At 35.5% G+C, this 13,992-nt stretch overlaps 1 protein-coding gene across 2 annotated transcripts in view; it reads right to left on the bottom strand.

Moving 5' to 3' along the window:
- The window catches only part of Hpse2 (heparanase 2 (inactive)), a 669,816-nt gene that overhangs the window by 555,735 nt on the left and 100,089 nt on the right, over positions 1-13,992 (bottom strand). For both annotated transcript variants that reach the window (XM_052713473.1, XM_052713474.1), the window contains exon 3: positions 1,180-1,341. In XM_052713473.1, coding sequence (XP_052569433.1) covers positions 1,180-1,341 — 162 coding nt within the window. The remainder of the gene's footprint in view (positions 1-1,179; positions 1,342-13,992) is intronic.

The raw sequence follows: 13,992 nt of genomic DNA, 5'->3' as shown, positions 1-13,992 counted from the left end.
TACTAACCAATTTAGGGAAATACATGCATTGGCCATAAATCATTTTTAAGTTTTCCCTCCTTAATGACCTATCAAAGAGCAAAACACAGCCTATACTTATGGATTCCATAATCCTCTTCTCTGCTCACCAAAGCCACATTTAAACCTGGCTTTCATCTCATGCTGCTGGGTTTTCCACCAGGTACAAGATGAAAAGTTGGAAGAGTCTTGTGCTTTTTCAAAAGCAAAACAATTTGGTTGCCACTCAGCAATTCCTGGTGAAATGCCAGGAAGCCTGTAAAAAAAAGTTAAAATTTTCCTAACTGAGAGTTCACAAAAAATAAATATGAGATGTTCATACTGTCAGATACTCCATCTTTTTTCATTCTTAACCATTCATAAACAAAAGAAAGCACACAGTTTTGACTTGTTAAAAGTTCATTCAAATCAGTCATCAAGTCTACCTTAGATGCTCCCAAGAAAGTGAAGGCAACTGAGACTATTCTTAGTTCACCTTGCCCTAAAGGACTCTCACATTAGAATCCATGTGAAAATCTTTACAAAGCCTAATAAAATATGCAACTTGCATGTTCTTTACTAGAAAGGTTCCTAGGCAGTCCTGCAAAATGTTGTTTTTCTTTGCAGCTCTAACTCATATTTATTTCTAGAACCAAGGATGTGGGCAAGTACAGTTCAGCCTGAAACCTCTTTATGCTTAAAAAGAAAAATCAAATCCCCCAGATACTTTCAAACACTATCAGGAAAAGAATATTCTCAGTTCTGCCTGAAGATCATTATCTTTTTTACACTTCATTTTTATATTTACTAAGTTCATAGAAAGGACATAAGCAGAAAGAAGAAAATATCTAGTTCTTAAAAAGATTCCAAATTTAGTAATCCTCTCAAACCTATTGGCACACATTTAGAAAGCTATATTTTCATAAGACTTCATTATTTTTTCATTGGTTCTGTCATTTGAAAAAAACAGAGAATCATTCATAACTTTGAACCAAAATTATCTGCAGAATTCAAGAAATATCTGTTACAGGAAGAAAAGAGTCATTACAATTAAAATGCATTTAGTTGGGTAAAGACAGGCAGATGTGAATTCATCTGGATGTCACACTAGTACCTTGCAAGCATTAACTTGCTCACTGACAGAGGTCATCGATATAGACTAATGCTCTAAGGTTCTGTTACCTGTTAATATGAGATTACTGTAAGTATTGGAGAACTGCTCCTTCAGAAGGACCAGCTGCATCTGAGCTGCCTTCTCTCTCTGGAGTTCCAGCATAATGTCAGGGTGCTGGGCGACTTTGCAGCCTTTCTGTTTATCCAAGGCAACATCACTCCGGACAATGTCTACAAAAGGAAAGATGAGAGGCAGTAAAAACAAAACAAGCATAGTTGCACAAAAGGTTTTTACCCAACATCACAGAATTTATAAATTACCAGCTTTTTTTTTTTATCAAACTGAAAAGATGGAGAAGTACTAACCCTGAGGGTCCTTTAGCTCCATACTGAATCCTAAAAATTTCTCTCCTTATTTTCCAATTCTTTGGCAATTTCTGTTTCTTAGCTCTCTCTGGCCTAACTAAAGACTCCAATCAAACACATTCCCTCTTAGCTCACCTCCAGGATTTATTTACCTTTTGGGGTCTTTTCTGAACATTATCTGCCATTCTCCAGAAGGAATAATAAAACAACTTTGAATACCAGGAACTATAAAGTTAACTTCCTCTACCTTTTGCCTTAGTATCAAGAATAAATATTCTAAATATTTGGCTTATTTTCAATTCACTTTCCAGCCAGGCCATTCAGCCTAAGTTAGGGCTGCCATTCCACGAGTTACCTAATCAGGGACTCTCCTGCTATGTTTCATGTATTACTGGAAAAATAGTTTCAATCTGACCAGGAAATCATTTTGTCAATTCAGAAACATTTTTGAGCCTCTGAAGTAAGAAAGAGAGCTCAAGTCACTGAGGCCTCTCTCCTGCTGTGTTTTCATTAATGGCAGGTTGCCTTTTGTACCTCAGTTTGATTGTGTACTAAGAGCAAATATAGCCTCCAGAATCCAGTCTTCCTCCAAAAGAAACATAGATATGGAATGCTTCCCAATCATTAGGAAACACAATCTATATACCATAATATATGGAAGTTACTTGTCCATTTTCGTCAATTAAAATATAATTTTCCGATTCTGATAGGAACAAATGATACTATCCAAAGCAATCTGAAGAGCAACTCTAGAAATTTTCAAATTTTTCATAGCTAATCAAAAGATTTTATGATTAAGAACTAAAAAGAGTCTCTGACACTATTGATACTAATGGTTTCAATGGGGTAAAAATGCCCATAGTAAGTGTACCAATAGGAAAGAATTCCCTTAAGCAGTGCAAAAAACACATACCAGAAAATACAGGGCAGGACATGGCATGAAGGGTGGGTGTTGTTCTGGACAAGCAGGCTTTTATTAGACCCCACCCCAAAGAATATCCCATCTATAAATAGAAACTCAACACAATGCATACTAGGATATGGACCACAAATATTAGCCAGATTTGAAAATCATCCATTCTACTTCTTAGATAAAACATGGTTGGAAATGATATATTATTTATACCTAAATATATTTGTACCAATTTATAGAAATAGGCAATAAAAATTAACTAATTAGCATGAATAACTAATCTCAGATTTTATGAGACTTATATACAGAGAATAAATTAAGTCAAAGACACACTCTAGATTTTAAGATTACCTGATAGAAGAGGCACATTCATTTAAATTACTAATTTCTTTGAATTTTGAATAAAAGTATTTATTTTAAATAATTAATTATTTAAGTTAAAATTATTTAAACTTTAGATTATTTCATTGAATCCTCACAACAATCTTATCAAAGATTGTGGCAGACATTGTTGACAATCTCACCCAAACCCGAAATACACCCACTTGTGCTGTGCTCTCTTCCTCTATTACAGAGACTGAAAGCTCTACATCATGTTTGTAGCTTCCCTTGAAGAAAAGGCCACACATATAACATGGTTCTGGAAAATAAGTTTGACTGGTTCTGAGAAGGAACATATTACACTGTCCTAATACCCCCAACCACACTTGGTGATTTGAAAAAAACATAATTAGAAGTAAATGAAAAGATATCAACATTTCCTTGGAAAGGAAGAACTTCTGGCTTGTTTTGATATTTTTTCTTTTCTTTTTATGTATTTGATTGTTTTAGATTTGCTTTGTTTCCTCTCACTATTTTTGCAAATCTTTTCTAGTTGTATCTATTAATTACTTAACTTCAGTATTTTCTTTTGTCCTTTCTCATTTTCATTCTTTTTCAATTCTTATGTTTAATTATATTTTCATTAATAATTTTTCTAGGGTCATTTGTATTGTAGATGTCATTTTAATAGCTTTGTGAGTTTGTTTTGTTGGGGGGGTCATTTTTTGTTTTTGCAACTTCTAGAACTGATTTACTTTTAAGTTATTCAAATTACTTTAGTTATTACTTTCCAAAATGGTGCTAAAGATCAAGGTTAACATATTGAACACAAAAAGTAGGTGCTATGATGTTGAGACAGACATATTCCAATTGACAGAAATTGCACTTATACTGTTTACAACTTAATCTGCTAAAATTTAGGTGGATATTTAAACATAAAGAAAGGAGAAACAAAATCCTACAGTTGACACTCCTGCTCCAAAGAGGTACAAACTGTAAGGGAAAAGCTAGAGATTACTAAACCTTAACCTGTATATTAAAAAACAAAGGGAAAAATTACCTAACTGGTGCAATTGCTCCAGATGCAAAAGACAATGGCATAGGTCACTACAATTATTTGTCAAACTACACAGTGGTAACAAATCTAAAGGAATAACTACAAAAACCTCATATCATTTATACTTTTCTGTTTATAAAGTAGCTATGAGGCAGACCACACTCACCTGAGTCCCACAAAGTAGGTAACTCAAGTTCCAAAACTAAGCATACAATCAGAACCCACCAAATATGACTCATAAGTCACAGGAACACTACAATACATAATCCAACTAGAATTAAGCTCAACACAAGAGTGTGGTAGCACATACCTATAATTCCAGCAGGTAAAGATGGGATGATTAAGCCAGCCTCATCTATATAGTAAATTCAACACAATCTTGAACTACATTGACCCTGGCACGCATGTGCGCACACACACACATGCACACACACACACTCACACACACACACACACACACACACACACATACACACACACAAAGAATTAAGCTCAATACTACACCAGTACAAAAGAGAAACTCAAGATAAGGTCATGCCAGAAGACGACCTATGATTGAAAGTTAAAGACATATTAATATCAACGGATGTACAATCCCCAACATAGAAACACAAGAAATATGAAAAAATAATAAGCAACATGATTCTACCAAAAGTCCATAACTTTATTAACTGCTTCAAAATATATTAATATCAATAAAATAATTTACAAAGAATTCCAAAAACTGCTTTTCAAGAAGGGTCAATGACCTTTGAGAAAACACAGGAAAATAGCTGAATATAAATAAGGAAGGCAATAGGATATAAAAATAAGAAATTCAATAGAGAAATGAAAATTGTGAAAGGATGGGGGGCCTTAAAAATGAAAGGCTAAACACAGCAGCTTTCAAAATCAGTTGAAGCCAGGCAAAGTGCTGCTCATTTACAATCTTAGCCCTCAAAAGGCTGAAACAGGAGGATCTTGAGTTTATGAACAGCCTGGACTACAGAGTAAGATCATGTCTATCATAGTTAGATCTCTTTTGCTGTGATAAAACATTGACCAAAATCAACTGGGTGAGGAAAAAGTTTATTTGGCTTACACATCCTGATCACAGTCCATCCTTTAGGGAAGTCAGAGCAGGAACTAAAGTAGAACCAGAGGGCAGGAACCATAGAGGAAAGCTGTTTACTGACTTGCCATCCACACTTGCTGCTTTCCTTCTAATACAACCCAAGACCACCAGCCCAATGTTGACACCATCCATAATGGACTGAGCCCTCCCACATCAACCATCAATCAAAATAAATGACACATAGACATGTCCACAGGCCATCCAATGAAGACAGTTCTTCAATTGAAGTTCCCTCTCCCCAGATTTGTAAAGCTGACAAAAAAAAAACAATAGAAGTAACCCTTTGTCAACTTGATACACAAACATATACCATCATTAAACCATAATCTTTTTTCCTTGTTTTTTCCCCAAGTACACAAAGTATAACTTTAATAGTCCCATGGTCTCTAAAAATTTCAACACTTTAAAAATCCAAGTTCTCTTCTAAAACCTAATGTCTCTTTAAAAATCCAAACTCTCAGCTGTGGACTCTTGTAAAATCCAAAACAAATTAAATATTTTTTTTACTGCAAGATTAACAAAAGATGTCTTTGTTGTTAGATAATATACATCCTTCTGGGTCTTTAAGGTAGTTGAAGACTAGATAGTTATAGTTGCAGTTTTTTTCTTAGTTATGGTAGAATGTAAATTAGGTATAAAACTTTAGATTCACTAAGATAGGATAGATAATGTATTATTTTCTTTGAATATGGTAACTACAAATGGAACAAATATTGTAAATTAGTTCTTACTTGTTAACTATTCTTGTTGTATGTAGTTACACTATGTTAAAGTTAAAACCTTTATTTTTATTTAGACAAAAAGGAGGAAATGTTGGGGAATATTATTTTAAGGTATGTTACTTTTGTTTATGTTGCATTTGTTTAACTCTGTGAAGCAGTGTTATGGTGCCTATGTAAAACACCTGATGGTCTAATAAAGAACTGGCCAATAACAAGGCAGGAGAAAGGAAAGGCAGGCTGGCAGGCAGAGAGTATAGATAAAAGGAGAAATCTGGGAAGGGAGAAAGAGAAGAAAAGGAGCCAGAGAAGGGGAGGACATCAGGAGCCAGCCACACAGCTACACAACCAGCCACGGAAAAAGAGTAAGATTTACAGAAGAGAACGGGGAAAATCCAGAGGCAAAAGACAGATGGGTTCAGTTAAAGAAAGCCGATAGTTAAGGCCAGGCATTCATAAGAAAGGAAGGAAAGAAGGAAGGAAGGATGGAAGGAAGGAAGGGAGGGAGGGAGGGAGGGAGGGAGGGAGGGAGGGAGGGAGGGAGGGAGGGAAAAAGAAAGAAAGAGACAGAGAGAGAGAGAGAGAGAGAGAGAGAGAGAGAAAGAAAAAGAGAAAGAAAGAAAGAAAGAAAGAAAGAAAGAAAGAAAGAAAGAAAGAAAGAGAGAGAGAGAGAGAGAGAAGGAAGGAAGAAAGAAAGAAAGAAAGAAAGAAAGAAAGAAAGAAAGAAAGAAAGAAAGAAAGAAAGAAAGAAAGAAAGAAAGAAAGAAAGAAAGAAAGAAAGAAAGGTGATAAGAAGGTGGTAGGAAGATAGAAAGATAGAAAGGGAAAAAAAGAAAGGAAAGAAAAAAATTAACAAAAGAGAGCACAAAAACAAAGCAAAACAAAACCAAACCTCAACAGTATAAAAACTCAGTGTCCAATACCTGGCACTCCCTCATGATATTTTGGATTCCAAAAGACTTGGGTAGCCTCACTTCTCTGGCAACTGCAGCTCACACAGTTTGGCTGATAGACTTTGGCTGGCTCCACTCCACACCTGCTTCTATACTTGGTAGTTATGCCATAGTTTTGACATCTCCATTATGCTGGGTATCTACTCCAAGTGAGTTTGCACCTTCACCAGTGGTATCTCCTGGACTCTCAGAGGACTAAGCCCCAACTGTTCTTGACTCCTTTAATCCTACAGCTTTCATGTTGCCAGAACCAGTATCATGTGGAAAACATATTATCAAGTTCAACTACCATCTTGAGATGCTACTTTGATTCACTCTGGGCCACAGCTTCTGTGTGCTGAGACTGAGTAAAGATTTCCTAGATTTTGCCTCAATAATGCTTGTTTCTTCTTAATCACAGCTGACTTTTAGCTCTATCTAATCAGCATCAATTACCCAGTAAAGCAACAGTTTTTATTTCAGTGGTAATGATCTCTTGTTAATCACAGTTGATTTTTTTCAGTCCCAGTTGGCCAGGAACCACAGATTCCTAATTCAAATACTTCACTCAAATGGCCCTGATAAAGTCTTTGCTTCTCTCTGTAATTTCACAAGCTAGGCCTCCATCATCTGCATTTCTCTCAACACTCTTACAAGCTCCCACAAGATATCCCATTAAGCTCTAATCACCCAATGGCTATTTCAGCCCAAAGTTCAAAACACTTCCATAATCTCTCAAAAACATGGACAGCAACAGCCCACTCTCTGGTACCAACTTTTGTTCTAATTTGCTTTCCCTTGTGATGCTACTCATCTGTAATCTTATGAGTCAAGAAAGTGAAGCAGGATGATTTTGAGTTTAATGTCAGTCTGAGATACAGAGTAAGTCTCTGTCTCAAAAAAAATTGATTTTAACTCTCAACTTGATCACCTTGATTACATTGATGTCTCAACTTGGTCATAAGGAAAAAAGACTAACAGTATTTTAAGAGAATATTGGTGCATTGCCACATTCAAATAGTAATATGGGAAAAAGAAATTATGATAAAAATAATCAAGACATTTAGGATGTAAGTATGAAATCAAACTTAAAATTAGTAATCTAGATCAGGTGTGTGAACCCTGCAGCCCATAGAACACATCTGTAACAGGAAAGCTATACATGCAACCCAACATGCTTGTAGATGACATCATGTCACAGAGTCAAAAATTGGACACCCCTGGTCTAAACAAAGGCATAAAAATATATTCCATGAAATTAAAACAGAAAATTTCCCAAATCTCAAGAAAAGTATAGTACAAGATACATTTAGATCCCCTCCTAGACAAGTAAAGAATCTCCTCTCCACATATTATATGATAGACAGTAGACAAAAGGATAAACAATGAACATTGAAAGTTTCATAGAGAGGATCCAAGCACATTTAAAGTCAAGCTCATCAGAATAACAGCAGGTATTTCATAAGAAATCCTTGAGGCCCTAAGACCAATGAACAATGTACTCTAAGCCTTGAATAAGATCACTGCCAACTTAAATTACTATATCTAACAAAATTATTCTTTTTCCCCATAAAACTTATAACTGTTTAAAAGAAAAAAAAACTTCCTTAAATAACAGTCTCTTTCCCTCCCTCCAAGGGCCCTTTCTCTCCAAAACAGTATTTTTGTAATTGAATTTCCTTTAGTATTTCAGTAGTAAATAAAACTAAAGTTACTTATGTTACTTGGTTTCCTTTCCAAACCTTCAATCTGATTGTGTCATTCACCATAAGACAATTAAATTCATTTGTCATATATGCAGTCCATCTTGGGTCATCCTATTTCCTCAATAACTGGCATATTCAGTTTTGATTAGGTATTCTAACAAATATGTAGAAGCATCCCACTGTAGTTTTAATTTCCATCTCCCTAACATTAATGATGTGAGAATTTTAAAATATATTTACTTTCTACCCATATATCTTCTTTAGCAGTCTGTTCGCATCTCTTGCTCTTATTTACTTTATTTTTTATTTTCTAATCTTTTAATTTTGAGTACTTTATATGTTCTAGGTACAAATCCCTTTACCAAATTTGGGGACTTTAAAAAACCTAATCCTATCCTATTCTATTGATCTAATTGTTTATCCTTTTACTAATATCATGTTCTTTTGATTACTGTATCTTTATACTATCTTAAAAAAAGGTTCAGCTTTATTCTGTTTTTTTTTTTAGCTTTTGTTGGTAACTGTTTTACATATTGGAGTTCCTTTGCAATATAAGAATATATGTTCTAGGCCAGGCGGTGGTGGCGCACGCCTTTAATCTCAGCACTCGGGAGGCAGAGCCAGGCGGATCTCTGTGAGTTCGAGGCCAGCCTGGGCTACCAAGCGAGTTCCAGGAAAGGCGCAATGCTACACAGAGAAACCCTGTCTCGAAAAACCAAAAAAAAAAAAAAAGAAAAAAAGAATATATGTTCTAGTTCACACATACAACACAAATACTTACAAAAAAGCTTTCTTTTTTGTAATGTGGATTTAAGTGAAATTTAAGTGATCTATAGATCACATTAAGGAGAAATAATGTCTTAATAATTTTAAGTTTCCCTCCATTCGTTTGATTTCTCTCACCACTGTTTCATATGATTCAGGATAAATGTACTCTACATTTTGCTAAATACAGTTAATCTTTTTATACTAAATAATAGATTCAGCAAATTACAATGTTCATTATAATTATAAATGAATACATAGAGTGTTGTATAATATCAGTTAAAGATGTATTACATTTGTTTATGCTGTGGAACATTTTGTTTTGTTTTGTTTTTGTTTTTGTTTTCAAGATAGGGTTTCTCTGTATTGTTTTGGTGCCTGTCCTGGATCTCGCTCTGTAGACCAGGCTGGCCTCAAACTCACAGAGATCTGCCTGGCTCTGCCTCCTGAGTGCTGGGATTAAAAGCATGCACCACTACCGCCCGGGGCTGTAGAACATTTTTTAATGATGTAAAGATGTGTTGCATTATTTTATGTTGCATTTGCTTAACTCTGTGAAGCTGTGTTGCTTTGCCTGTCTAAAACACCTGATTGGTCTAATAAAGAACTGAATGGCCAATATCAAGGCAAGAGAAAAGATAGGTGGGGCTGGCAGGCAGAGAGAAAAAATTAAAGGAGAAATCTGGGGAAAGGGATGGGAGCAACAAAGGGAGAGGAGGGCACCAGGGGCCAGCCACCCAGCTACAGAGCAAGCCACAGAGTAAGAAGTACAGAAAGGTATTTAGAGAAATACAAAAGCCCAAAGGCAAGAGCTAGACAGATTAATTTAAGAAAAGCTGGCTAGAAACAAGTCAAGCTAAGGTCGGGCATTCATAAAAAATAGTAAGACTCCATGTGATTTATTTGAGAGTAGGGTGGTGGGCCCCCAAAGAGTAAAAGAGTTAAAAAATAACCAACCACAATCGAGTTTACTTTGAATATTGACATTGTAATCTGCACTTAGAAAGACCATTAGTTCTAGAGGTGTTTTTAAAAATTCCTTCGATGTTTTCATGTAAATTATCATGTTACCTGTGAGTATAGACATACTAACATCTACAGTTCCAATGTATATGCTTTTGAGTTATTTTTCTTCCCCTACTGCACTAGCTAGGACTTCAGTGATGTTAAATAAGAGATAAGGAAGAGAACATCCTTGCCTAGTACATTCTGTCTTATTTGGATTTTGTTTGTTTTGATTTTCATTTTTTTTTGTTTTTGAGACAGAGAGAGAATCAAACTGAGTAGACAGACGTTTGGGGAGGACCTGGGAGGAGCTGGAGGAAGAAATAAAATATGAGCAAAATATATTGCATGAAAATTTTTTCAAAAGAAAGAAACAGGAATAATTGTATTACAAATCCACAAGCCTAGCTCCAGACTTGGGGCCTGAGATCCTCTTTGCTTCTGAGTCCCCTTTGTCAGTAAGTCCCTTCTTTTTTCTATGCCCCTTCTGCATTCCTCTCTGACTATGGCCATCTCTGTACCCACAGGCCTAGATCCATATCTGTGGCCTTCCATCCTGCTTTGTTTAAACGAGACACTGCTTCCCTCTCTCATCCTTACCTCCACCAATTACCATCTCTGCACCATTGGCCAAGTTCCAGACCATCATCTCAGGACCAGGCCTAGCTCCAGACCTATCATCTCTGCACCACAGGCTAAGCTCCAGACCATCATCTCTGCACCACAGGCCAAGCTCCAGGCCCATGATTTGAAAACCAATTTTGCCTGGTTCAGTTAAACAGTTCATCCACCAGTTTGACCTGGCCCAGATAAATTCACATATCTCCTGCACTGGCCCAGTCTAAGGAAGGCCAGATTATCACAGCAGACATACAACCAAAGAAGACCACATGCCCATGTCAAACTGCAAAAACAAAAATAACATGAATGCCCAAAACAGAATGTTTTCCCCATCAAACCCACTAGTCCTATAGAAGTGTTCTCTAAAAAAACTGACTAGATAAACCCCAAGACACAGAATTTAAAATAATAATCATACCCTTTACCAAAGATTTTAAAGAAAACACCAACAAACACTTCACTGAACTTCAAGTAGGCAGCAACAAATGTCTGAGTTATAGTCAAGAAAATACAAATACACAGCTGTGTGAAATGACAAAAATAATATGTTTTGAAAACTGAATTCAATAAAGAGATAGATACATTGAAGAGAACATAAACTAAACTGAAACAAAGATAGAATTGGAAAACTTAATATCCCAATTATAAAACTCAGGAGGAGTCTCACAAGCAGAATGGATCAAGCACAAGGTAGAATACTGGAATTCAAAGTGGAGGATCTAGAAGAACTAAGAAAAGAATATGAAAAAGCTTTAAAAGCACAGGAAGAACACACAGGAAATGTGAGGCATCATTAAAAAAAAAACTCTGACATAGATGAGAGAGAAGAATCCCAGATCACTAGCATAGACCAGAACTTTAACAAGATCATAAAAGAAAACTTCCCTGAACCTTATAAGGGAAAACAGGCCTACACAGATAAAGAAGCATACAGAACCCCAACTAGAAAATAGCAGAAAAGCAACACCCTGTGTTATATCATAGTTAAAATACTAAATATACAGAACAGAGAAAAAAACTGAAAGCTGCAAGAGGAAAAACACAGGTAATATATACAATAAAACCCATCAGAATAATGGCTCATTTCTCCATGAAAACTCTGAAAGCCAGAAGAGTTTAGAACAATGCACTCCAAATTCTAAAATGCCAAGACTGCAACCTAGATTACAGTACCCAGCAAAACTGCTGTAGTTGAAGAAAAAAATCTTTCCATGATACAAACAGCCTAAAGAGAGGAATATGCACAGTTGAGAAAGTCTACAAAGAAACAAGTCTATAATTAAATGAAATGCAAAGCACAACTAAGAACACAAACCAGGCAAAAGAGAACAAAATTACTACAATCTGCACACACCATTCAATAACTCTAAATAGCAATGGCCTCAGACTAAATGGATTAATAAAATCCATTTCTCTGTTGTATACAAGAAACTCATCTCTCTTTAGAGATAGGCACCACCTTAGAAGGATAGGATGGAAAAAAATATTCCAAACAAATGAGACTAGAAAGCAAGCAGATACTGACATCCTAATCTGATAAAATATACTTAAAACTAAAAATTAATCAGAAGAGACAATAAGTATGGTGTTAACTAATCAACAAAACATTACAATACTAAACATATATGCACCAAAATCTGGTGCACTTAATTTATAAAAAGCACAATGATAGAATAAAAACCACAGATCAATATAAACCCCCAAAATAGCACAGCCAGTTTCAGGACAACCAGGTTCTGCTACACAGAGAAATCCTGTCTTAAAAAAACAAAACATAAAGGAAGGAAGGGAGGGAAGAAGGAAGGAAGGAAGGAAAGAAGGAAGGAAGGAAGGAAGGAAGGAAGGAAGGAAGGAAGGAAGGAAGGGACAGAAACCTCTGAATTAAATGACATCTTACATCAAATAAACCTAGTATCTGCAGAAAATTCCACACAAATACCAAAAAATACCCTGAAATAACCCATGTAGAATATCTGACTATTATGCAATAAAAACTCAAAATTGTGAGCAAGCAAACCCCTAGTAACTATATAAACTCATGAAGATGAAACAATTCATTGCTGAATAATGACTGGGCCAAAGAAGAAATCAAAATATTCTTGTAACTAAATGAAAATGAAAACATAGCACAACAAAACTTCTGGGACACATTCAATGTAGTTCTAAGTGGGAATTTTATAGCCTAATGCGACTACATGTTTTAAAAAACCAACTCAGAAAGAACACAATAACTTAATGATGCAATTCAAGAATTTGGGAGATCAAAGAAGAAACAAACCCTGTAGGCAGCAAGAAATAATGAAAATGAACACATAAATTAATGAAATAGAAACAACAACAACAAAAGGCAAGGTATCAATATTTTCAAGAGCTGGCTATTTGAAAAGATAAATAAATAAGATCAATAGGCACTTAGCCAAACTAAACAAAAGAAAGAGGTCTCAAGTTAACAGAGTAAGAGATGAACATGGAAAATTGTATCATTCACATAAGAAATACAGAATACTATAAAGGAATACTTTAAAAACCTGTATTCCATTAAGCCAGGAAATCTGGTTCATTTCTTGATTCATCCAAATTACCAACATCAAACCAAGAAGAGATCAACAACCTAAACAAACCCATAACTGAGATTAAGACAGTAATAAAAAGTCTTCCAACTAAAAAATATTCCAGTCTACCAGTCTTATGGGTGGCAGTGATTGCATGATTAATGATCATGAGTTCCTCTATGATGTCAAAATTGTCTAGAACAACCTTGCCCAGGCTGGGTAATCCACTGGTGCAGAAAGTATCAAAAAAAAAAAATCTTCAAGAAGCTGTCATACTTTTCACAGTTAATGGTCAGCACAAACATGGAAATATCTACAGAAAAAGGAATGCTTTGGAGTCCACACTTCAAATATATTCTAGTTCTCTCCATGGTAGAAGGGATATCTATAGATATGGAGTGTATTAAATATCACCATCATTCCATTTGATATCAAACTCACTCCTGGAAGATGGAAATGGGCTTTCCATTGATCATTTGCTTCCTGTCCTTTGCCTTGATTATGCCACTGATCACATTGGAATGTGCAGAACATGTAATTTAAGTTTAAAAAGGGGGTTACTTAAGGCAACAGTGCCTACCTACTTATCCCAAGATAAAAGCAGCCCTGATGACCAAGTACCAAATGGGTTTAATTTATTTTCTCCAGTCTTTGTCATCTGTTTCAGTAATATGGCTGGCATGGCATGAGAAGCCATAGTCAATTGAACATGGAGGAACAAAGAACATTTTAGCTATCTTAATATTAAATTTTAATCATAACCATGATAATATTGGGAAGTGCGTGTTGTGATTTGAATGAGAAATGTCCC

This window comes from Peromyscus californicus, unplaced genomic scaffold (assembly GCF_007827085.1).
Source record: "Peromyscus californicus insignis strain IS unplaced genomic scaffold, ASM782708v3 Scaffold_4__1_contigs__length_199733344, whole genome shotgun sequence".
Taxonomy (NCBI): Eukaryota; Metazoa; Chordata; class Mammalia; order Rodentia; family Cricetidae; genus Peromyscus; species Peromyscus californicus.
The sequence above is the reverse complement of the archived record's forward strand: the minus strand, read 5'-3'. Positions and strand labels throughout refer to the sequence as shown.